This window comes from Thamnophis sirtalis, unplaced genomic scaffold, assembly GCF_051295495.1.
Source record: "Thamnophis sirtalis isolate CommonGarterSnake01/CBP01778 unplaced genomic scaffold, rThaSir2_p1.2 scaffold_12, whole genome shotgun sequence".
NCBI classification, from domain to species: Eukaryota; Metazoa; Chordata; class Lepidosauria; order Squamata; family Natricidae; genus Thamnophis; species Thamnophis sirtalis.
In genome coordinates this window covers 25,495,690-25,521,048 of record NW_028261392.1, presented here as the reverse complement: position 1 = coordinate 25,521,048, position 25,359 = coordinate 25,495,690, and the positions used below count along the sequence as shown (strand labels likewise).

Sequence of the window (25,359 nt, the reverse complement as noted above, 5' to 3'; positions counted from 1 at the left end):
TTTCACTTCTCATCCAAGAAACTTCTTCAGTTCTATTCTTAGATGATAAGAAGCAAAATGTTTTCAAGGAAAAAAAAAAACCCCAAAACATCCAGTTCCCTTTTGGAAAAGCAAATTTGGGGCAACTATGACACAGATAATTGAGAGTCTCCATAGATATTCAAATCTGGCATAGCAAAAGTCCATTGAAGTTTACCAGAAATAACATGTAATAACAACATATAACAATAACAAGATATAACATAAACCAAATTTAATTCCTTTCTAGTACATCTAAAAATCTGGATCTTTAGCTATTCAAATAATGTCCTAGAATGTCTTTTTCTTTTTTCTTTGTTCCTTTACTCAAAGCTTTAACAATTTATGAATCCAATATAGGAAAATTATCCAGGTTATGCTCTTGGTTTGTTATTTGTATATCTGTTTTAATTCTTAAAATGTTGGCCAGTATCCAGTGTGATACCTTTTTCCGTGTCATTCTTGTAGCCAGTCACTTTTCAATCCACTTCTAAATCAGTCTCATGTAATGTAAAACTTGTCCTCTTCTGTAAGATCTTTTAGAGTCTATCTATAGAGGCAGACACTCTTAAAATTAACTTTTGGATCTACTGTTCAAAAATATCCTTCAACATGTCCAGTGTTAAAATATTTTGCTTTTTTTTCTATAATTGTAAATTGAATTTGAATGTCTTCTCCTTTAATTGTAATCTTTACTTCCTTATGGTTTCTGCTACTAACTAATTTTAAAGTTGTTATTTTGGGGGGGGAAACTTCAAAACAAAAACATTTTAATAAGTAATTCCAAAAAGCTTTGTTTCACATTTATCTGAACCCCTATGTGAAAATAGTTTCAAATTTATCTAGGCCCCCATGTGGAACTTTCTAAAATCAAAGTTTTAATCACTCTTTTGCAGTTCATTCCCAAAAACATTAATCCTTAATCTTGGATTTAAAACTGCTTTCACTAAGGATTCGAGGAAACTCATCTGGTGCTATAAAAACTTGTTAATCCAAAGGTTCCTAATAAAGGCAGTTAACAAGCAATTTCTGAAAGTGATTAGAAAACAAAATATGTGAACTCAGTGTTCTTTCAAAGATAATGACTATAGTTTAAGCAAGATTTTTATTCCCTCATCTCCCAGAGCTCTAAACCCACTAGAGACTGTGTTTGTGGTCTCCTCACAAGAAGCAATTGTCTCAAAAACTTGTTGGTGATCTCAAGTACTCTTCTTGTCCAGGGAGGAATTGTAAAAGAGCTGGTCATCTACTCAGCAGCTCTTCCTTCTGTTGCAGTTATCTGCAAAAAGCAGACCTTTCTTCAGTCTGTCAATTCTTTTCCTCAAAGTACTATTGACAGATCTATAAATTCCTATCTCCCACTGCCTATATTGTTTCATTATAAGTTGCTATGTATTCTACTGCTGCTTCAGTTTCTAAAATATTTTAATTGTATTGTTCAATCTTCTTAAATCATTTTCCCTCAACATAGCAAGAATGATGGTCATTTGTAACATTTTTAAAATGACTAAATATCAATTCAACCAATTACTTTTTCTACTAACAACTACTGCTAACAACTTGATTTTGAAGACTACTGTTATTATCTTGGGCTACAACTATTTGTTCATTCTGCTTACAGATTCTTCAAGCTATACAAAATGAGTATTTGTTTATCTATTCAAGCAGTGACATATAATTAGGCATTGTTAGACTGGTATGAAATCTTCAGTCATTATATTTATTCAGGTAGGTTCTCTGTCTGAAGCAATGACACCAACGGGTATTTGTATTGTGTCCTGTTGAGGTTTCAGCCACAAACCAATCTAAAGGTTTTTTTTGGGGGGGGGGGAGGTTATGAGTTTTACTTTCAAGCAACAGTACGGTAGTAAGCAATGTCAAACATCACAAAGGCTTGCATGTGAAGTTTGTTTTCAAAGAGGAGCATGGAGAAGAATTATCTAAAGTTTCAGGAATCTGTCCAAGTTGTCAGCTAGTCCAAGCATCTAAGGTCCAAGAGTAGAATTCACACACAGGAGTCATGCATGAACCAGATATTGTTTCCAGCAAAGAGAACAAAGGTAAATCATGTCTTTTTTATAGGCTGCAGCCAGCTGTCACTAATTAAAATGTTTACTCCATTGTTTGGCGAGTAACCTAACAGAATTATTCTGCTCTATCTCCTTTCCACCTATCTACTGCAAGGACTGGGAGACCTTATGTCATCATCACCTGACAGGTCCAGCTGTTCAGGTAGTGCTTGTGATTGATCATCCTCATGTGATGTCTGTCTCTGTCTCTCCTGAGGCTGATATTCCATATACTTAGCTGGAGCAGAATCTGAATGTGAATCTAAAGTCTGGGTCATGACGTATTACATATCAATAAATGTTTTAAAGATTCAGTTAAGTCCAAGATTTTTCTGTAATTCATCTCTCCAGCTCATATAGGTAGTCAATTTGAAATATTTGAAGCTTTTCCACTTCTGATTTTCTTAGATTTTACACTTCACAATCATAGGTCATCACTGTTATGTCTAGGATACTGAAAATTCCATTCTTGCTTTCTGTTGGATGAAAGCTAACCCATACTAATCTATCTCGAATGATATCTCTTCATCAATTCTGTTTGTGCATTGAACATTTGGCCAAAGTAGATTTAAGAGTTGACATTCTCTACTGGCTCAAAACCTACTTATAAGAGTAAAATTAGTTTCATAAGCCTTGGGTCTTTTTTATTTTTCCTGTTAATTTTTCAGATCAACTAGCCTGCTTGCCATATTGAGCTTTTAAACACTCCTTGGCTCTTTGGACACTCTTTGTGGCTAATGATCACAAAGTCATAAACAAATTGGAGTTGACTTTCAAAACTAGGATTAACAATGAAAATCAGATTTATGTCAGAATATACAATAACATCAACATAGATCTATAGATCAATATGATCATGTCCCAGGAAAAAAAGAAAAAAACCCCAAACAAACAGCACTAGGAAAATGACCAACAAACACACTTATCCATCCACTGTTAAACTATCTGTTTCTAAAGGCTGCCTTTAAATAGCTGTGTTTCCACATCACTTAAAAACCCACAAGTGACTTTGGGTTAATTCCCCGAAGAGATGATTGGATTTCCAAAACTGAGAAGGGATATAAAATGAGTCATATCAGGTGATCTAGTCCTATCCTGTTTAAGACTTTAAAAGAAATAATCAACAATCAGGTTAAGCTCAAAAACAGAAAGATAACAATACTTCATCAATAACTATTATGAGCAGTGAACTAACAAACCCATTGAAATTTACTTTGACTTGATTCATTTTTTCATTTATTTATGATGTACCTAAGCCACACAGCTGTAGAATATTAGAAACTTGTAGATCAGATAGATTATCTTAATTATTTTCTTCCAAGCCTTAGTATTGTAATATTGTATAATAAATTTAATTCAAGATTCATAAAAATAAAAAGTACCTGGAAATCGTCATATGGAAAAAGTAGCAGCTCACGCAAGCAATCGTTGATTATTTGAGTTTTCTTCTGAACAATTATATTTTCATAGTCTATTGGCTCTATTAGCTTTGGTTTTGCCTGAAAAGAGGGAAAAATTTTGATAGAGATTTTTATGCTTATACCCAAATATATTTTAAGATGCCATAAATATTTATAAACGTATGCAATACAATCCCACATATCACTACTCAAAATTAAAAACCATTATTTACACTAGATTTATTCCCTAGTTTGTGCAGAATTATTGCTTTTATCAAGGATAGTTTTGAAATTAAAATTATGTGTTTATAAACATATATGGAAAAATAAGCATTAAGCTAACAAGACAATATATAGTTCAACTCTGTCTAAAGTAACAAAAGCTATTAATTTTAGTCAGCTCGTAGCCTTTCCATTAATTGATATTAGTTTTTGTGGTCATTGCGTTTTAATTGATTAGATAATTTATTTTGTAATAACTGATTCAGAACTATATGTAAACCACATCTTAACATTCTAATGTTCTACGGGATACCATGTTTCCCTGAAAATAAGACAGGGTCTTATTTTCTTTTGACCCACAAAATATGGCTTGGCCCTTATTATCAGGGGAGGGCTTATTGTTTTGGGGTTGCCAGGCAGCTGCTCCCTTGTGAGCGGGCTTGCGAAGAGCCAGGCACAGCCCCAGCAACTCCCCCCTACTGCCAGGTAGAATGCCACTCCCCAACCTAGCGGTATCCCAAAGGCACCAAGCAACGTGAGCGCCTTTCCCCCAGCTTATGCAGCTTGGCACCTTCGGGATACTGCTAGGTCGGTGAGCGGTGCTCTACCTAGCCAGAGGGGGGGGGGTTGTCCAGGGGCCTTATTTTCAGGAGGGCTTATATTTTTGCCCACACGGAAAATGTGGCAAGGCCTTAGTTTCAGGACACGTCATATTTTCGTAGAATTTAGAATTTAGAATTTTATTAGAATTTGTAGGCCGCCCTTTTCCCTGAGGGGACTCAGGGCGGCTCACACAAAAACTGGGAAAGGGGAATACAGACAGTAGGACAAAACATGTAATAAAATAGCAAACAACAAACACTCATCATTCGGGCGGGTAACTATCCTATCCCCAGGCCTGACGGGCGAGCCAGTTCTTCAAGGCTATGCGGAAGGCCTGGACGGTGGAGAGGGTACGAATCTCCACGGGGAGCTCGTTCCAAAGGGTCGGGGCTACTGCTGAGAAGGCCCTCCTCCTTGTAGTTGCCAGCCGACACTGGCTGGCCGATGGAATACGGAGGAGGCCTAATCTATGAGATCTTATCGGTCGTAGGGATGTAATTGGCAGAAGGCGGTCTCTCAAGTATCCAGATCCACTGCCATGTAGGGCTTTATGGGTGATTAATAGCACCTTGAAGCGCATCCGGAGATCAACAGGTAGCCAGCGCAGCTCGCGGAGGATAGGTGTTATGCGGGTGAATCGGGGTGCACCCGCAATCACTCGCGCGGCTGCATTCTGCACTAGCTGAAGTCGCCGGATGCTCCTCAAGGGCAGCCCCATGTAGAGCACATTGCAGTATTCCAGCCTAGAGGTCACAAGGGCCCGAGTGACTGTTGTGAGAGCCTCCCGATTCAGGTAGGGTCGCAACTGGCGCACCAGGCGAACCTGGGCGAATGCCCCCCTGGTCACAGCCGTTAAGTGGTGGTCAAATGACAGCTGTGGATCCAGGAGGACTCCCAAGTTGCGAACCCTCTCTGAGGGGTATAAAATTTGACCCCCCAGCCTGAGTGGTGGAATAATAGCCAAATCTTTGGGAGGGAAACACAATAGCCACTCGGTCTTTTCTGGGTTGAGCACAAGCTTGTTCACCCTCATCCAGTCCATAACGGCCTCAAGACCCCGGCTCATCACGTCAACCGCTTCATTGATTTGGCACGGGGCGGACAGATACAATTGAGTATCGTCCGCATATTGATGGTATCTAATCCCGTGCCTGCGGATGATCTCTCCCAGCGGTTTCATGTAGATGTTGAATAGTAGGGGGGATAAGACCGAACCCTGAGGCACCCCATAATTTAGGGGCCTAGGGGACGATCTCTGCCCCCCCACTAACACCGACTGCGACCTGTCCGAGAGGTAGGAGGAGAACCACCGTAACACGGTGCCTCCCACTCCCACCTCCCGCAGTCGTCGCAGAAGGATACCATGGTCGATGGTATCGAAAGCCGCTGAGAGGTCAAGGAGGACCAGGATGGAGGAACGTCCTTCATCTCTGGCTCTCCAGAGATCATCCATCAATGCGACCAAAGCGGTTTCTGTGCTGTAACCGGGCCTGAAGCCTGACTGGAAGGGGTCTAGGTAGTTTGCTTCCTCCAAGGACCGTTGGAGCTGGAAGGCCACCACCTTCTCAACAACCTTCCCCAGGAAGGGAAGGTTGGAGACTGGACGATAGCTATTAAGAACAGCTGGATCCAAGGATGGTTTCTTCAGGAGGGGTCTCACCACCGCCGCTTTCAGTGCGGCGGGGAAGTTCCCCTCCCGAAGGGAGGCGGTCACAACCGCCTGGATCCAGCCTCGTGTCACCTCACTGCAGTTAGTAACCAGCCATGAGGGACACGGATCCAGAACGCAGGTGGAAGTACTTACAGCTCTCATGGCCTTGTCCACATCCCCGGGGGTAACGTCTTGAAACTCAAAAACATGATAGAGTGATAATTAGACTTGATTTTGCCTTTTTATCCACCTATTGAGTCAATTTACAAGAACTTTATTATTACTTTAAATTTATTGGCTGCCCGTTGCCTCGGAATGGCATACAACCTACAAAAAAATCCCCGTAAAAATTGCTAAAACCATACAGACAACCCAGAGTTAAATTATTTAGTAAACAACAAAATCAACAAGCTAAATCAGGGTCCATTAAACAAATAATAAGCATTGTCCCAGGCTAGGTCCCACAAGATGGAAATGTTTAATGAGGTGGACTTGGAGCACAGCCATTCTATTGGAATGCATTTAGCAGGCAGAAGCTATTGGAGACAATTAGTCTCTCAGAAAGCCAGGCTCTTTGCCATATTCAAGTTCTCATGTTCAAGAAGTCTACTTTATAATTCTAAACCAAAGGATTCAGAGAGATCTGTTGAGGTTGTACTTGATGTATGGGTCTAAATATAATCTTGCATCTTCCATATTTGATATAGTGCAGTGATGGCGAACATTTTTCTGCTCAGGTGCCAAAAGGGTGCGCACGCTGCTGTGTTAACTACTAGACCCGTGATGGCGAACCTACGGCACGCATACCACAGGTGGCACACAGAGCCATATCTGAGGGCACGCAAGGCGTTGCCCTATGTCAACTCCAATGCACATGAGCACACTGGCCAGCTGATTTTCGGCCTTCCGGAGGCCGTGGGAAAGCGGTTTTCACCCTTCCCAGGCTTTAGGAGGCTTTCCAATGGCATGCCATCACATACATAGAGCTTGAACTAGTATTAAAATGATTGGTAGCACTAGGCACTAAAAAATGTAGGAACATACTTCTAGTTTCTTAACATAAAAACCTCATGCTAATAGCTTGAAAATTACTATAAAACAATCTAAATTATTTAGAAATAGAAACTATTTCTATTACTCTTCATCATAGAGGATGGTTCTGTTTTCTAATCTTTAGATCATGGATCTAGACAAAATATGGCATCAAACACAATTATATGTTTTGTTTTGTTTTGTTTTTGGTATTAGCTACAAAGGCTGTTTTGATGTAACAATAAAAAAAAGAACAATTTACTTTTGAGCTTGAAAATTTCTCCAAATACCTAGATCTTTAGAAAAAACTATAGGAAACCTTAAATTTTAACAATAAGAATGTAAAATTAGATTTTAAAAACATTACATTTCCATTCTAGATTGAAATATAGTTCTAAAGTATTTGTAGGGTAATGATTTCTTAGAAAAGTATTATAGAAGCACAGTGATCTGCAGATAGGTTGATCAAAGAAGATTACTTGACATAATCTAATGCCTACCACATGGAGATATTGTCTTTGAATAATGTTATTGGAAGAAGTTCAAAAGAACAAAAGGTTACGTTTTAAAAAATTCATTATGAAGGAGAGGCTGCAGAATTAAGACTATGAAGCAAACTATTTTTTTAAGACTGCACACTATGTATCATTATAGCAGGAAAATATGCTTTGTTGATACAGCAGAGTACACTTAGTTCAAAGAATAATAACACCCACATTAAAAAAAAATATAGAGACAAAATTAATTTTGAAAATACTAACTTAGCCATTGCAAAAACTTAGTAAAAGAGCAAAATATAAATAGAGGACATTAACAACATTTCTTGTTATTTATACACGTATATAACACATCTACATTTTTTTCTAATTGCAAAGCATGTTGAACATTATATCCAACTGATTCATTTAATTAATTCAGCTCAGAAAATGTCAGTTCATGTATAGCCCTATAAAAATACTTTCACAGAAATGAATACTGTATTTTTCAGAGTATAAAAAGCACCAGAATATAAGACACACCAAGATTTTGAAGAGGCAATTTTTTTAAAAAAAGTTTTTGCACTCTGCAGACCTCCCAAAAACAGCCCATTTTTCACAAAACAGTCCTGTTTTTTGCCAAAAAAGGGGGGGGGCATGTATAGCCTTTAGGAGGCTTATAGAGTGCTCCTGGGGGCTGAGGGGGCCATAAACGAGCAAAAAATGGCCCATTTTTCACTCATTTTTGCCCAGCCCAGCCCCCAGGAGCACTCTGGAAGCCTCCTAAAGGCTATTCATGGCCATTTTTGCAAAAGGAAGGTTTAGGGAGGCCAAAAATGCTGTATTCAATGTGTAAGATGCACCCAGATTTTTGCCCTCTTTTTAAAGGGAAAAAGGTGCGTTTTATACTCCGAAAAATACGGTCCTTAAATCTAAGTCTTCTGCAGATGCATAAGCATAAAAACTGTTAAACATAGTTCAACATTGTCCATTATTACAACTGGGTAAGAAATAAATTACCTTTCTAACTAACAATGAAGTAATAGAGGCAACAAGTACATACATAGAGAATAACATAAATTAGAACCTTCAATATTATTTTATTAATGTCACAACTCCCACCTACAATATAGTAGTTCTATAAGTAATCCTAGACTTAAAACAGTTTATTTGGTGATTGGTTAAAGTTACAGCAAGACTAAAAAATTTGTCTTATGGCTGTTTTTCACAATTATGACCGTTTTCATGATCTTATGATCAAAATGCAGACACCTGGCAACTAGTTCATATTTGTAACAGTTGCCGTATCCTGGGATCACGTGATCCCCTTTTGCAACTTTCTGACAAGCAGTCAATGGGGAAGTCATTCACTTAGCAACCATGTTACTAACTTGACAACAACAGTGATTCACTTAACCGCTGTGGCACAAAAGGTCGTAAAATGGTGCAAAACTCACTTAACAAATGTCTCACTTAGCAACAGAAATTTTATGCTCAATTGTCGTAAGTCAAGGAGTACCTGTATTAGAAATAGCTTTATTATAAATATTTAACAATTAAATGAACATTTAAAGAATTTTCATCAATGCTTTGCTACTTCTCTAATATGATGAATGGTGTAACAAAATTTGGACTGACATTCTTTTTTTCAGAAATAGTTTAGTTTTACAAAGACAATGAAATCTAAAAGATTGATGTTCTAAAGTTAATATTATTTGAACTATCTTATGATTATTTAATTGTGTTTAGGCAATAAAACTATTAGTATTTTGTTCACTATCAGCTATATTTAACTCAGACTATTTTGTTTCAGTCTTTAACTTTTCCTGTATTGTGTTACATCTGTTTGTATTTTACAATCCACTAAATATTAAAAAGACAAGCCCTTATACAGAAAGAACAAGTTCTGGAGTTCTTTTTTTTTAAAGCACAAAGCAAAAAAACAAATATAATTTTATTTTTTCTTTGCTACTGAATTCAACATGGGTTGGCATAATAACAAGAATATTATTACACTACAATTTAAAAATATTCTTATAATAGACTCCTTACCTTCACCCAAATATTAGATTAAAAGACTAAAAACATTGTGGAGTCCTTGCTGTTCTTTGAGTTTGGTGGTTTTCCTGCAGACGTTTCATTACCAAACTAGATAACATCATCAGTGCATCATGAAATATCTGCAAGAAAACCACCAAGCTAAGAGAGCAGCAACAACGCAACAGTTCAACTCTTAAAGATAAATATCCTCTTCTATCAATACTAAATACATTTCTTTTCACAATTTATACACCCCCACTATATTTTATAATATAAGAATTGAAGTCACTGTTCAATAACAATTTGAGAATACAATTTGGCAATCCAAGTTCAAATGTGTGGCTTACATCGAGCTGATGTAGACTTTCAATTAACTTTCTTGCACTGAAGCAAAAAGTCAACAAATGAAAGAAGTGGGGAGACAGCAGGCTATGGGCCTTTATTTTACAAAAATACTAGACTTAACTCTAAATTTTATGAGAGACTTTTTACACTGCAACTTCACATTATCAATATACAATGAACAAAATAAAAGCAACCTCCATAGGCACACCCTTTCCTCCACCTATTTCTCCTACAACTGTGGATTGGCAGTCTTTGGGATTTCTCCTCTAATTACAATTTCAATAGTTATTGAAATGTCATCAAATCAAGTTTAACTCATGGAGATTACATGGACAAATGCTCTTCAGGTTGATCTGATTTTAGTAATAATTAACAGCTATTCCTCAGGACACTGTAATCATCTTGCTGATCTAGTACCTTCATCTCATGTATTGCCTTTTCCTTGTTACAGTCAAATCGGAAGCATATTTGAAGCAATATTCTGCTTTTATGCTGTTCTGGATCAGCAAAACAGTTTGAAAGCGCAGTTTTTTCTATATTGTTAAGTGGAAAGATTTTCAACACACAGTATTGTTTTTGCGTATGCTTCCTGAAAACTGTTTCCCATATCACTAGAGCAGTGTTTTTCAACCACTGTGCCGCGGCACACTAGTGTGCCGTGACATAGTGTAAGGTGTGCCGTGGGAGAATTACTTTATATATAGTCAATATAGGCACAGAGTTAAATTTTTTTAACATTTTCTAATGGTGGTGTGCCTCGTGATTTTTTTCATGAAAAAAGTGTGCCTTTGCACAAAAAAGGTTGAAAAACACTGCACTAGAGTATCAAAACAGGTCATGTCATGGAAAAAGTTCACCATAGTAAAGCATTTGGTTAAGAAAGCAGTTTCAAATTGTTTTGTTGATAGCATGGACCCCTGATCCAGAACAGCATAAAAATATTGCTTGAAATATATTTCAGATTTGTTTGGGATTTGACTGTAAAGGCTTGTTCAGAATATGCTTGGTAAAACTGAGGGAAGAAAAACAAGGAAAAGGCAACCTGAAATGGCAACACAAAATTGAAATATCTGCATGCAATATTAACTAATTAAGTGTGATTGCAAGTCCAATATATTCCTATTCCAATTGTATATTAGTCAATTTTTTACAATCATCAATTTCTTTCTTCAAATAAATCATACCTTCAGAATTTTTTTCTTGTTGTTATCTATATATATAAAAGCCAAATACCACTCACTCATGACGAAATCTCCAGAACTGTAAAGCCTACAAACTTGAAATGTGGCACATATATTCCTCTTTGCTTCTAGGTACTTGCTAAGAAAGGATTTTTCAAAATGACCATCAGATCATCAGTATTTCTCATACAGTATTATCTTAACACACGTCAATGCTAAAGAGTTAGATGTCTACTCCCCCTCCCCATCTGAAAGGAACTCTGTTCCAACTGCCAGTTGCCTTATATTAACATGCTATGATACTAAGGAGTTACATTAATAAGCTACATTAATTTTCAAGCTTTAAGTATCAAGCCTGATCACATAGTTTCGTAGCGAACCACGGGTATCCAGCTAGTACTGAATATATATCCTCTGAATTTCTGGATACAATGAAAACTATGTAACCCCACAGCATGGCCTTGTAGTAATTTTTTCCCCTGTTTTGAGTAGACCAGCACTCCCTAATCTTACTGGCTCCGCAGAATGGCGGTGGTGAGAAGGGTGGAGATGATTTTTCATGTGCAACCTAATCCCACACATGCAGAAATGGAGCTTCACACACTCGCCCATAGTTTGTGTTGCCCGATTCCCAATGGCCATGGTCCTTGGACTGGCAGTTGGGGACCCCTGAATACAGCATTTGTTGTGTTTCAAAAACTGGAAGACCAATAAACTGTCTTCATACTTGTCAATATTCTCTTATAGTTTTAACTCTGGACCATTTACCTCAAGCCTTTTCAGTCTCTCAGATTAATCCTGAAGAAGTTTTAAAAGGTTGGGAATGGGAAAAAGCAGAAAATGGGATTCAAATGCTTCTTAGTATTAAAATGGATATACACATTTCAGAAAACCATTATTTCCTTGTAAAATAGATTTTCATTCCTAGATCATGAAAGCTTAATGTGTAGAAATTGATAGCATTGGATTTCTGTTAGTACTATAAATGCTAGTTGTAAAATCTATTTGACATTATGTAAATTTGACACAAACTTAAGCGCAAGATATATTTATTATACCTCACTTAATTCAAAACCTGCTAAATTTCAAAATAGCCAAATCAAAATATTAATCATTCTTATGTTTAAGACAAGACAGGACAATATTTATTTTCACTTATTTCTGTGAACACACTGCCACACATTAAAAAAATGAAATTCTGATGCCCACACTCAGAAGGAAATATACATACCCATACATGCACGTACGTATACATATCACAAACACACACTTACATATCCATATAGATATACAGATATCACAATATTTTTGAATACATAGGAGAAAAAAGAGTCTTGAGAATTAACAAGATTAAAGTTATTACAGAAAAGCTACTATTTTTATTAAGTAGAAACTTATATTAAGATACTTAATATAGCAAACATATTGTCTTCAAATGATTTATTTTAAAGTTCAATTGGACATGTTATCCGCTTAAAATAAATTTAAGATTCATAAGTAACTGCTTTTTGTGCCCATGTATGTTGAGCCAACGGTTTATCTTCTCTTTTTACAATTGTATAAATTATTGCTGTTTGTTTTCTCTAATGAAGTGCTGTTCAAATGCATTATTTCAGAAATATTATTAAAAATAACCTTGTATTTTCAGAAACATGTTTTCTTTTTCAATCCTTAGCTTTTCTTGAAATAGTTTTATTTATTTATATTTCATATTACCTAAACCGGTCATCTTGTTTATTCAAAATTTCCTCTGAAAATAGCATGTTCTCTAGTGCTTTATATATCTACATTTAGATCTAACAATGGATTTTAAATTAAAGTAATTAATCTGATTGAAGAAACTCTTGTGAGACATTTGCTCCGAACTCATCTGTGAGTTCAGATCTACAAAAAGAGGAAGGAAATTTCATCATCCCTAACAAAAGAATACGAGGACAATTATTGACTTTGGCATTGTTACGTTGATACCAACACTTTTACAGGAAAGCAGAATCTTTCTTTCTCATATTCTCTTAGAAACATTTTCCATTTATAAATATCTTCACCACATGAGAAAAAGATTCTACTGTAGAAAAATTATAGATATCGTAATACTACATGCATAGTAATTTTTTCAGCTGTTAGTATTCCACACTGTAATCACTTCCTTTTCCTAAAGTAAACAAAATTTTAAAATACAATTATAAAATCATATAGCAATTTGAATATTGTACCAAAAATCAAGGCAACAAGCTGAAATTAAAAAGGGTAAACCTGGAGAGGGGAAAAGGAACAAATAATACTTTTTCCCTAAAAAGTAATAATAATAAGGGGACCTTCTTAGGAGATCTTCCCTAATATTATTCCCACAATAACAACACTAATATAAGTTGGCCTGAGAAAAACTGTTTTTTTAGTGATCATTGTTTAAGACTCACTGGAGAAGAGCCTAATGCTGGGAAAGATTGGGGGCAAAAGAAGAATGGGACGGCAGAGAATGAGGTGACTAGATGGGAGTCACCGAAGCAGTAGCTATGAGTTTAAATAGACTTCAGATGATGGTAGGGGACAGGAAGGCCTGGAGGAATGTTGTCCATGGGGTCGTGATGGGTCGGACACAACTTACACTTTTTCAGTGCAAATAACAACATGGTTAAGTGGGCAAACTCAACATCGTTACACTCTGTGGTTTTCCCATTTATGCTATTTAAAATACAAGCAATGAGAAGCAAATAGATATGTCCATTGCTATTCAACACTGTAAGATTTATCAGAAAACTGTACAGAACTTGTTATAACCATTGAAAAATTACCAGTACGTATTTCTTCTAATCAACATGTCTCTAATAGAAATCTATAATCTAGATGTCTACATCAATTGGTCATATCTTTTCTTGAAAATTATGAAAAAATTAAACTATATACATCAACAGAAACTGAAATATACTGGTACATGACTATCTTTAGAAAGTAGGTATTTAAGTTTGAGGTGTCAAAAATGACAGATGTTAGTAGTAACATAAAGGTAGCATTTGGAGAGAAATAGATGCAAATAATATATTCAGGAACAATGTGCAGTGTTGTCCCCAATATGGAAATTAATAAATCATGTAGCTATATTCAACTGCTATCAACACCACCAAAAAAGGCCAGAAATAATAAAAATGGATCCAAGACTGCATTATAGTAATCCCCCAAAAAAGACAAGATAAGGTATTGGAGATCTATGACCAAATATTTTAAAAATCAATATATTTAAAAGAATGTAATTGACTCTGAATTGAATTGTAATCATAATATGACAGAAAGAAATCTAAATTTTTATGATTAACAAAACCTCAAGGAGGGAAAAAACAAATACAAGTAGTCGACTTATGACCAAAATTGAGTCCCAATTTTTTATTGTTAAGCAAGTCATTTAAGTGAATTTTACCCTATGTTACAACCTTTCTTGCTACAATTGTTAACTGAATAAATGTAGTTGTTAAATTAGTCACATGGTTGTTAAGTGAATCCAGCTTTCCCATTGACTTTGCTTGTCAAAAGGTTGCAAAATGTGATCACATGACCCCAGAACACTGCAGTTCCCAAGCAGCTGATTTTTGATCATGTGACCCTGGGGAAGTTTCGATTTTTCGATTTCGATTTTCGGTTTTTTGATTTTTTTTATTGTATTTCTATGCCGCCCTATTCCCAGAGGGACTCAGGGCGGCTCACAAGTCAGGGGGGGGGGAACAAACAGAAAAAAAAAGAAAGACAACAGACAACACAACACCATAATTTTAAAAACAATCAACAGCTACACCATTCGCAACCATGTTGCAATGGTTATAAATGTGAAAAATGGTCATAAATCACTTTTTCAGTGCTGCTGTAACTTTGAATGATCACTAAATGAATCATTTTAAGTAGAGAACTACCTGTATATAATAACTGTCTCCTAGATCTCCATACCTAACTGAAGAGTAAGTCCTGAAATACATATGAACTTACATATCACACTATATCTCATTCTAATGAGTATCAATCAAAATTGCATTAGAGATTAGAGGGTTCCACCACAAAACCGGGTTCGACTAAAGGGCGCTCGACGAAAGCACTTAGCTGATGTCATCACAGCGCGACAACAGCGTGTAGAAAAAAGCACGCTGTAAACGCTAAACCTAAAATTAACCCCTAAACCTAAACCTAACCCCCCTAAACCTAATCCTAAACCTAACCCTTAACCTAACCCTAAACCTAACCCTAACCCTAAACCTAATCCTAACCCTTAACCTAACCCTAAACCTAACCCTAACCCTTAACCTAACCCTAAACCTAACCCTAACCCTAACCCTAACCCTTAACCTAACCCTAAACCTAACCCTAAACCTAACCCTTACCTTAACTTGAATCGGCTTGCTTTCAAAGCGCTATTTAAAGCACCCTTCTTTCTCCGCGCTCACTGTTGCCCTGCTGATGACATCAGCAATGCGGTTTCATCAGGCGCGCTTTAGTTGAGCGCGGTTTTGTTGTGCCACGAGATTAGAGAGTCTATTTTAGTTCCATAACGAAGTAGAGGCAACAAATAATTCAGTTTCATAATAAATTCAAATTAATTCAATTAAATAACTCATATTAAAGAATGTGATAAGCATCTCACCTTGCTCAATTTCATAAGACAATAAAATATTTATTAGGATTATGGTATTTGTATGATTCATATTCAAATTTCTGCATTTGTTCCATTATTTAAGACTATGGAAAAATAATCCCAAATGAGATTAACAATAACAATGAACTTTGCCTTGGTGTCATAAAGGAGTTGAATTTTTAACAGATTTTTGCAAAAGAAATATTCTTAAATCAATACTTTTCAATGCCCCAAGTATCTGGATTAGTCTTTACCCTCCATTAATGCCAAATTTCACAATGCTTGTTTAAAATGTACAAAATCACATCAAACATTGGTCTATAGAACTTCTATTAAAACGTTTAGCTTGTCCATACTAATGTCAGAGATATAATCTACCATAAAGAAATAAATGACCATTCCAAAGAATAGCTGAAGCACAGAATGAAGACCTGGATGTTATGTAGAACACATTCCAATAAGTACTGCGCTGGTTGGGTGTGGCTCACATCTCTGTTCAAATTTGTTTCCAATAAACATTTCCTTTGGACTTCCTTTAGTACATGTACTCATGAATTCTATACACAACATTGAGAATCTTTTGAGAATCTTTTTCTGACACAATCTTCATATTTATTTTTTCACAGAAAACATTTATAGTTTGATCCAGTAGGCATCTGATCTGTCATTTTTATATTACTAAGGAATTCAGCTAGGTCTAACACTAACTATTTATTGTTACAAATATTGACTTGCAGCTATGATGTTCCAAGTGTCTGACCAACAACTGAAGAATTACATTTGGTTATCAGAATGACTCTCCTGATAGTAAGATCCACCTTATAACTACTGGTATCAGGTCAGAAATTATTGAGACATAATACTTTCCTCTTTTCCATATTTCAACAACTAACCCAAAATTTACCAAATTGTCAAGATTCACATACTATAGAAATTGCCTTTCGACCTCTTAACCACATAAAGCAAAACATTTTCATTGCTCCTTCTGAATATATATTCTATAGCTTGTTTTTCATTGCAGAAATGTATTTAATCAAAGTCTAAAATTTTGAAATTGTGCGCCTTAATTTACAAGATAAAAATATAACAACTTGTTCATTTCAAATATTAAATATAAGCATTGAAAGTTGAACTGGGCACAGCAGAACATCAGTTTCATAATATTTACACTAGTAAGCTAGGAAGACTTTCTGGTTTAAATGTATTAAAGTTCAACCAATACTGACAGTCTACTTAGAAAAGTGCTTTTCTAAAATATAAAAGAGCAAACTATATATACATTCATCAGAAATAACACAGCAGGACACTGAAAGAGGGCATTAGAAGGTAGAACCATTCAATCTTCAATGCTATAATCTCCCCCCCCCCTCTTCCCTCCAAAAAAACAAAGACAACAGCAAAAGAAAGAAAATACCTTACCAAAACCTGTACTGGAGTGCTCATGTCTGTTTCGGAGGCTGCTGCATCCAAACATTTTTTAGGAAAATCTGTAAGTTCCTTTTTAATATTTTTACTATTTGTTCTTGCCAGCATTCTTATCCAGAATATTTCACAGAAACGTAAATCTCAGCAACTTTATCTTCTAACAGAAGCATGCCAATGAAAGAGCAACAAGTAAAGCTTCTGCCACCCTTAAAACTGCAAAGAGAGTAGTTGTGAGAGTACTCTGCTGAAGACTTAGTCAAGTTACAGTGGGAATGCATGACAGATAAAGGCCAGCCCTTCAGAAGGGGGAGGAAAGAGAGTGTGGGAGAAAAGGAGGTGGATCCATTTCAACATAAAACTCACCAAACAGTTCTTCCCAGCTCTCATAAAATGAAGCTAATAGTCATGTATTTTAAAATATTCTAAATCAGTAGTTTTTAAACAAACAACAATAAATTGTATTATGTCTGTAAGGCTCTTTCAGTCAGAGTACTTTTAAAATGAAATCGTTTTTTTTCTCATGGGAATAAAAAGAGATAAGAGAGATCCTATGACCATAAAATATGTGGGTTCTGCTAGCTTAAGTATTAAATGTTAGTAACTTTCAAATGCAATACAAAATTATTACTTTATGGATTCTGATATGGAAAGGTGACATAACCAATTTCTCCAGCTGATGTTACTGGTCTGACTAGGTGACTCTATAAGTACCAATAATTTGGATTATATCAAGAATCCGTGTTGTGTTGTGAGTTGGATCTGGATAGTTAGTGAGTTGGATCTGAACAGAGGACACCTAGATCAAGTTATCACTTTTTCTATAACTTCACTGGGTAACTTTGGACAAATAGCTTTCTTCTTCCAGGCAGGCACTTCTCTTGGACTGATATTGTACAGGTAGTTCTTGACTTATGACCACAACTGAGCCCAAAATCTTTGTTGTTCTTAAGTGAACTTTACCCAATTTTACAACCTTTTGTGCCACAGTTGTTAAGTGAATCACTGCAGTTGTTAAATTAGTAACACAATTAAATGAACCTTGCTTCCTCATTGACTTTGCATGTTAGCATGTCATAAAAGGTGATCACATGAACCCATGACACTGCAATCGTCATAAATATGAGTCAGTTTGTCAAGCATCTGAATTTTCCCGAATAATAATTGCTACCTAACTGTAGAGATAAATGGAAAAAGAACAGTTGAATTAACTCTCCATTCATTCTCTCAACACATGCATATTTCTTATATTCATATAAAAATTTCATCAATTTTACCATAAAAGCAAAGATTACAAAATAATAAATAATCTCTATAGTCAGAGTTTTGCATGAAATGTGATTTTTTTTAATGGTTCAACTGTTCCAGTGGAACACAACTTTAGGACATTGAGAAATATGTAGCTGGGCTGGTAGTCCAAGCAAGAGGGTATGGAGGAGGTGGGGGGGGGGATCACAATGTTTTTTAAATCTGTCTGATGCCTGTATGCTCTGCAAAAATATTACTGCTGTGGCTTTTTTTAACGGGACTATTGTGCCTGTTTTATTAATTCTATCAGATTAGAATTGATTAATGGCTTCCCAAATCAGAGGAGGTCTATCTTTTGCTTTCCTTTTGTTAAGTCTACATTCAAGCCAAACACTGACCCCTTTCTCAACATATCTTTCTCCTCCTATTTTCCCCTCAACAACCCTGTGAGGTGAGTTGGGCTGAGGAAAAGTGACTGGCTAAAGTCTTCCAGCTGGCTTTCATGGCTAAGGCAGGACTTGAACTCACAGTCTCTCGCTTTCTAGCCTGGTGCCTTAACTACTAGACTAAACTCCACTGTTATAGTAACTACAACGGCCTTCCATACATTTTGACAGAAATTTAAGTTGCAGATTATCCCTAACCCTAAGACTTGGGAACTACCTTTTCCAAATACCGTATTTTTTGGACTATACGACACACCGGAGTATAAGATGCGCCATGATTTTGAAGAGGTAAATTTTAAAAATTATTTTGCGCTCTGCAGGCTTTCCAAACCCTCTGCACACCTTGTTTTTTGCAAAAAAAAAAAAAGGGGGGGGTGCAGAGTGTTCCTAGGGGCTGGGGGGGCAAAACAGCCCATTTTTGCCCTCCCCAGCCATTAGGAGCATTTTACAAGCCTCCCAAACTTTCTGCATGTCCATTTTGCAAAGGGTTTCAGTAGGCCAAAATGCTGTATTCAGTGTATAAGACCCAACCAGATTTTCACCGTCTTTTTTGAGGGAAAAAGGTGCGTCTTATACTCAAAAAATACGGTAGATTATATTAACCAAGCGTTTATAGTTTGCTACTGCCTACTTCCAGGATGTGTTTTTTACTTCTGTTTATCCTGATATTCCCTGGAATTCTCCCATGCAAGTACCAAGAGGTGCAGTGGTTAGAATGCAGTATTGCAGGCTAACTCTGCACACAGCCTGCAATTTGATCCTCACAAGACGTGAGGTTGACTCAGTTTTCCATAATTCCGAGGTTGATAAAATGTGGAGCCAGATTGTTGGAGGCAATATGCTGACATTGTAAACTACTCAGAGAGTGCTGTAAAACTCCATGGAGCAGTATATAAGTCTTAGTGCTATTGCTCATACCTTCAGTATTTACTAGTAATGCAAAATGCAAAAGACAATTTAGAACTATCTAATTCAACCCTACAAAGGTAGGAAGAAAAAAGAAGAGGAGGAGGAGGACCAAGCAGCAAGGTTGATAGACTTAATTACAATGGTGATGAGTCAAGCATTTGAAGACCTGAAAGACTGGGTTAGGAATAAACAGTCGTGATGAAAATCTATCCATGTATCTTGCGTGTTATGTAGAGACCAAGCAGGAGGCACTGAAGAAGATAACAAGCCTCAAGTACAAGACTGTGGCCTCTTTGCACTTCCAGGCAATCAGTATTTAAGGTAGGCTACCTATGATTCAAGTGATGGTGAACAGCCACCAACACGAGGTTACTGAAAACCAGATTTTCTATGAGCCTATCCCTTTAAAAACATCTCTTTTCAACTACACTTTTAGGCTGGGGTCTTAAAGAGTTGGGGTTTTGGGGGGGGTGTCTTTGAAACATTCTTGCCTTGCCTCTCTTCTTGCCTTACTCTTTGGCAAGGCGGTAATATTTTCTAGGCAACTTTTAAAAAATGGCTTGTCAGTATCTTCTTCCTAGAGCTGAGAGGGAGTGACTGACCCAAGGTCACTCAGCGTGTGGGTCAAGGTATGGTACCACCCATTCAGAGCTGATGTTCAATTTGAGGATCATCCTAGGCTCATGACTCCTGCTTGATGAGTAGGTCGGAGCTGTGCTAGAAACCTTTACACCATTCATTTTGTATGCTAATTGTGCCTTCTCCTTAACCAGAAGATCTTGCTCGTGGACATACCTTGGTTATTTCCCATTTAAATTTACTGCACTGTATTATATATGGGGCTGCCCTTGATGACCACCTAGAAGCTACAACTGGTCCAAAATGCGGTGGAGGCTACAATGTTGGATACCCATCTAACACCCCTGTTCTGTGAACTGCACTGGCTCCCAGTCTTCTTCAAGGTGCAATTCAAGGTATTGGTTATACACCTTTAAATTCCTACATAGCAGGGGACCAGGTTAATTGTGGGACTTTTGTCCTTGAATGTTTCTGCACAAAGGGTGGACACATTCCTTTCCTTAAACATTGTGATCTTGTGGGTCCTCAGAAGCATGTCTTCTGCACTGCAGCCCCTACCCTACCCTTCCCCCTTGTGATCCAATAAGCCTCCATCTTTTTAATCTTCAAGTGAACACTTAACATCTGGATTTCCCCCCAAGCACTGAAATTGGGTGATATATACAATATAATCACATATATTATTTAAATCTGGGGTTGTAAGCTGTCCATAGCTTATCTTAAAATAGGTGGCTGTATCAATGTGTTAAATAAATAAAACTAGAAGTAGCGTCTTAAATTTACCACAGGTGCTCTGGAAATTAGTAAATAGAGAATGAAGTCATAGGCTGGCAGCTAAGATGGACCTAGAGGGCTCTGGCTTTTAAAGTAAATTGGGCAGTATTTAAATTGTTAGTTGGATGATGATCTGAAATTCACAAAGAGAAAGACAGCAAGCCCTGGAGGGCCATTAAACCATAAAAGAAGGAAGTGCAAGTGGAATTTGGCTCCTCAACATAGATGATCCCTCAGGGATTGAAGATGACAGATGATCAAAGGTTTTACCAATCAGAGAACAGCCAGCAGCCAGCCTAATTCACAAAGGGGAAATTGCTACCAGTACCTATATGCTCTTCCTTAATTTGAAATTAGTTAGTAGGAAATAAAGCAGATGGGGATAAAGTCTGCAGTTTAGTATCTCAAGTCATTGTGCCTTACTTGGAAATGGGAAGGAGGAGGCAAAAGAACTAAATCTTGGAGTCTCTAGCCATAAATAAACCTTGTTTGCTTTTCTAAGGAATGTAGCTTGGAAACTGAAAGTAAATGATTAGCAAATATTTGGGTTTAGTCTGATGGTTTGAATAAAAGAAATAACATTTCTAAAATGATGCTTTGTACTGAGCTTCTAATAAAATTATAAAACCCACTGAAAGCTTTTGTGCCTTTGGACGATAGTCTTAAAGCAGGACATTATTCAAATTGACTGCCATTACCACAACTGGTAATAGCCATTTGCACAATTTAGCTATGTACTATGGAAAAGCCATAAACCCCCAGAATGTAATTTCAGCAGATGATCTAATTGTGAGAGTGGGGAAAAAAATCTCACTTTACATGTAACCTATGTCATCTATATTTTTATTTCTCTCTTTATGTCTCTCTCAAATGTGTCTCTCCTGACATATTTTTGTCCCAAACTGAAGAACACCAGTTGCTCTACAGATAGTCCTTGACTTACAACCACAATTGAACCCAATTGTTAAATGAGGTGTTTTTTTTAACAAACTACCTTCCCACCGTTGTTAAGTGAATCACCGTAATTGTTAAGTTAGTAACAAGGTTAAATGAATCTGGCTTCCCCATTGACTTTGCTTGTCAGAAGATCACCAAAGGTGATCATATGATCCTGAGACACTGCAATCATCATAAATATGAATCAGTTGCCAATGATGCTGTAATGGTCGTAAGAGTGAAAAATGGACATAAGTCACTTTTTTCAATGCCATTATAATTTTGAACGGTCACTAAATAAACTGTTGTAAGTCAAGGACTACCTATACTCTTTTTTTTGCAGGGACTCTATTCCAGTCCTAAATCACTTTTGGTTGACCAGTTTTAATATTTTAATATTTTCCAACACCATAAGCCATTCTGTTAAAACAATAAAAATAATTTTGTTTTAAATAAAAGGTATTACATTTTTCTTTAAATATCCTTTTTTTCTACAAATGTTACTAGACAAATCAGACAAAGGTAGCTCAAGCAATGTCCTATTAAAAAAGGTAAAGGTTCCCCTTGCACATATGTGCTTGTTGTTCCTGACTCTAGGTGGCCTCATCTCCATTTCAAAGCCAAAGAGCCAGCGCTGTCCAAAGACGTCTCCATGGTCATGTGGCAGGCATGATTAAATGCTGAAGGCGCATGGAATGCTGTTACCTTGCCACCAAAAGTGGTTCTTATTTTTCTACTTTCATTTTTACATGCTTTCAAACTGCTAGGTTGGCAGAAGCTGGGACAAGTAACGGGAGTTCACTCCGTTAAGCAGCGCTAGGGATACGAACTGCTGAACTTTCTGGTCGACAAACTCAGCGTCTTAGCCACCGCATCCCACAAATGTCCTATTACAGGAATCCAGAAAGTAAAGCAGATTGCCAAGTCTCTTGAAGTAGAGATCAGGCCATTGCTTAGGTAACTCTTATTTGGTTTTTGCAGTAGAGCAAATAAATGAAAAAGATGACAGGGAGTGGCTTCTCCATTCTGAAAAGGAATGATCATTTTCACTGATATATGTTTCTCACAAAAAACATATGCACCAGGCCATATTTTCCAGAAAGTCTTCCAGTCTTCAGAAATTAAAACTGAAAGATGACGAGAGCTCCAGGGCAAGAGAAAGTTAAATATAGTAAAGTGCTTCTGTGATTAGACATTAGCATCAAAATCAGAATTCACAGAAATGAAAATGGAGACATTCCACAACACTAAAAAGCAAAAATACAAACCTAAAAAACACATCTAAGAAAACAACCAAATAAAAAATTCAAAGTTCTGTTCTGCTCATTTTATTTTCAGGAAATAAGAGGGGAAGAGTGAGGAGTTTGAGAAAAAATGTTTTAGCATTTGGGTTTTAATTACAATATGACAATGTTTATTCTACTTGTTCAGCAGATTTTGATTAGAAGTGATCTTGGTTACTTTTAATTAAATGCAGCTTTTAGTATTCAGTATTTCCTTCAAAGGGTTCCAGAGAAATGATGGATTTATATCTATTTATAAATAAACATTTAAGGGCCAAAAGCTTAATTCTTTCTTGTACAATCTTTTCAAAATGAAGCATATTTCTAATTTGACTTTATGGCTAAACAAAGAAAACAGTATGTTTTCTTTAAAAAAATATCAAATGCATTGTTTTATTAAAATTTGTTATCTTCAAAACAATTTCAATTTTTTTAAATAAGTGTGATATGCTTTTGTGGGATTAATTTAAAGAATATTTCTGCAGTTAGTGTAACATTGTTCTACATACAGGTACTATTCGACTTATAACTGATTACTTAGTAGCGACCATTCAAAGTTACAATGGACCTATTTGGTAGCTACTTACAACCCAGATTCAAAGTTCCAACACCTCCCCTTCATGGCAGTGGTGGGTTACATCTGGTACGCCCCGGTACGGGCATACCAGTGCCTGCCGGGAGCACCGGGTACCGTTCCGGTATGGTGCTCCGGAGGGCTCATTCTACAATCACATGACCATGTTTTATGAGAGTTTTCCTTAATACCAGCATTTATTTTAAGTTTTCAGCAAAACCATGCCCACAGCGAACCCTTGCTTAATTTAATTATCCCAGCATTCACTTATCAAATGCTGCAAAAACTATCATAAAATTGGGTTGGTCTGGTGACCGACCTGTTTTATGACAATGCCTTACAACCATAATGGGCAGGCTCCATTACAGTCAAGTTGAGTAGTACCTGTACCAGATCCTTTCTATACTATATTGCTTGTAAATTGTATAGAACTATTTGTTTAGATTTTTTAAAATCCCGTCTTTATTATTTTTATAAATAACTCCAGGTAAAGAACAGTCCAAATACTCCACCCCTCTCCTTTTCTGCCCACAACACCACCCTGTGAGGTGAGTTGGACTGGGGGGGGGGGGGGAGTAAGTTCCCAGTCTACGTTTATGGCTAAGGCATGACTAGAATTCTGTCTCCTGGTTTTTAGCTTGATGCCTTAGCTACAAGACCAAACTGGCATCATACTATATCATATTTATAATATATACAAATGATTCTTTTTCAAAATTTAAGGTAATTTGGCTATAAAGTTTGTAACTAGGATACCCCAAAATCAATTCACTATCTTCCTCATACGCTCTGTCATACAGGTGGTCCTTGCTGAATAACCATTCAAAGTTACAACAGCCACAGAAAAGTGCTTTAATGGCCCATAAAGTGCCCCTGGTTGTGCCCCTAATCCCTGTGGTTACAAGACATGTCAAGTCAGTTTTACAATCCACTGAAGCATTCCATGGTCACATGACTGTGATTGATTGGGGGGGGTTGCTGGTTTTGGGGTTGGTTTGTTTAACGACTGTGGCATTTGCTTAACAACTGCCACACTAAAGCTCATAAATTACTTCCTGTCACATGGGTGGTAATTCTGGCCTCAATTATAGTCATGAGTCAAACTGGCATACTAGCAAACTGCAGCGTAAGAAAAGTTAGTTAAATGGTAGCATGGATGCACCAAGATTATAACAGTTCTTACACAAATAGTAGGTGGCTTTTCTGTTACTAGAGTATCAATATTGTTTCACTTGAACTGGTTTAAGAGATAGTTCATATTCTGTATTATTTTAAAATAAGTTTACTCTGTACTTAACATAATTATATTGTTTTTAAAAATTATATATCTTCGTAAGAATGTCTTTGGTTTCTTACGAAGAATGTCTTTGGTTGATTGCTTGATAACAATCTTAATAAATATTGTAACATCTATTCAAAGACTTATTTTACATTCATGAATATATTAATGCTCAGTGAATCTTTTCTCAAAAATATTGTTCACATAAAGTAAAACATAAAGTAAAGAAAATATTGGGAGAATTTAAAAATAATTCATAA

At 36.6% G+C, this 25,359-nt stretch overlaps 1 protein-coding gene across 6 annotated transcripts in view; it reads right to left on the bottom strand.

The window, feature by feature from the left end:
• The window catches only part of DOCK9 (dedicator of cytokinesis 9), a 123,563-nt gene that overhangs the window by 84,625 nt on the left and 13,579 nt on the right, over positions 1-25,359 (bottom strand). For 5 of the 6 annotated variants that reach the window (XM_087726168.1, XM_087726171.1, XM_087726172.1 and 2 more), the window contains exon 2: positions 3,470-3,586. In XM_087726168.1, the coding sequence (XP_087582294.1) occupies positions 3,470-3,586 (117 nt within the window). Of the gene's footprint in view, positions 1-3,469; positions 3,587-17,068; positions 17,251-25,359 lie in introns of those variants that run through there. The other variant, XM_087726170.1, reaches the window with a different exon arrangement.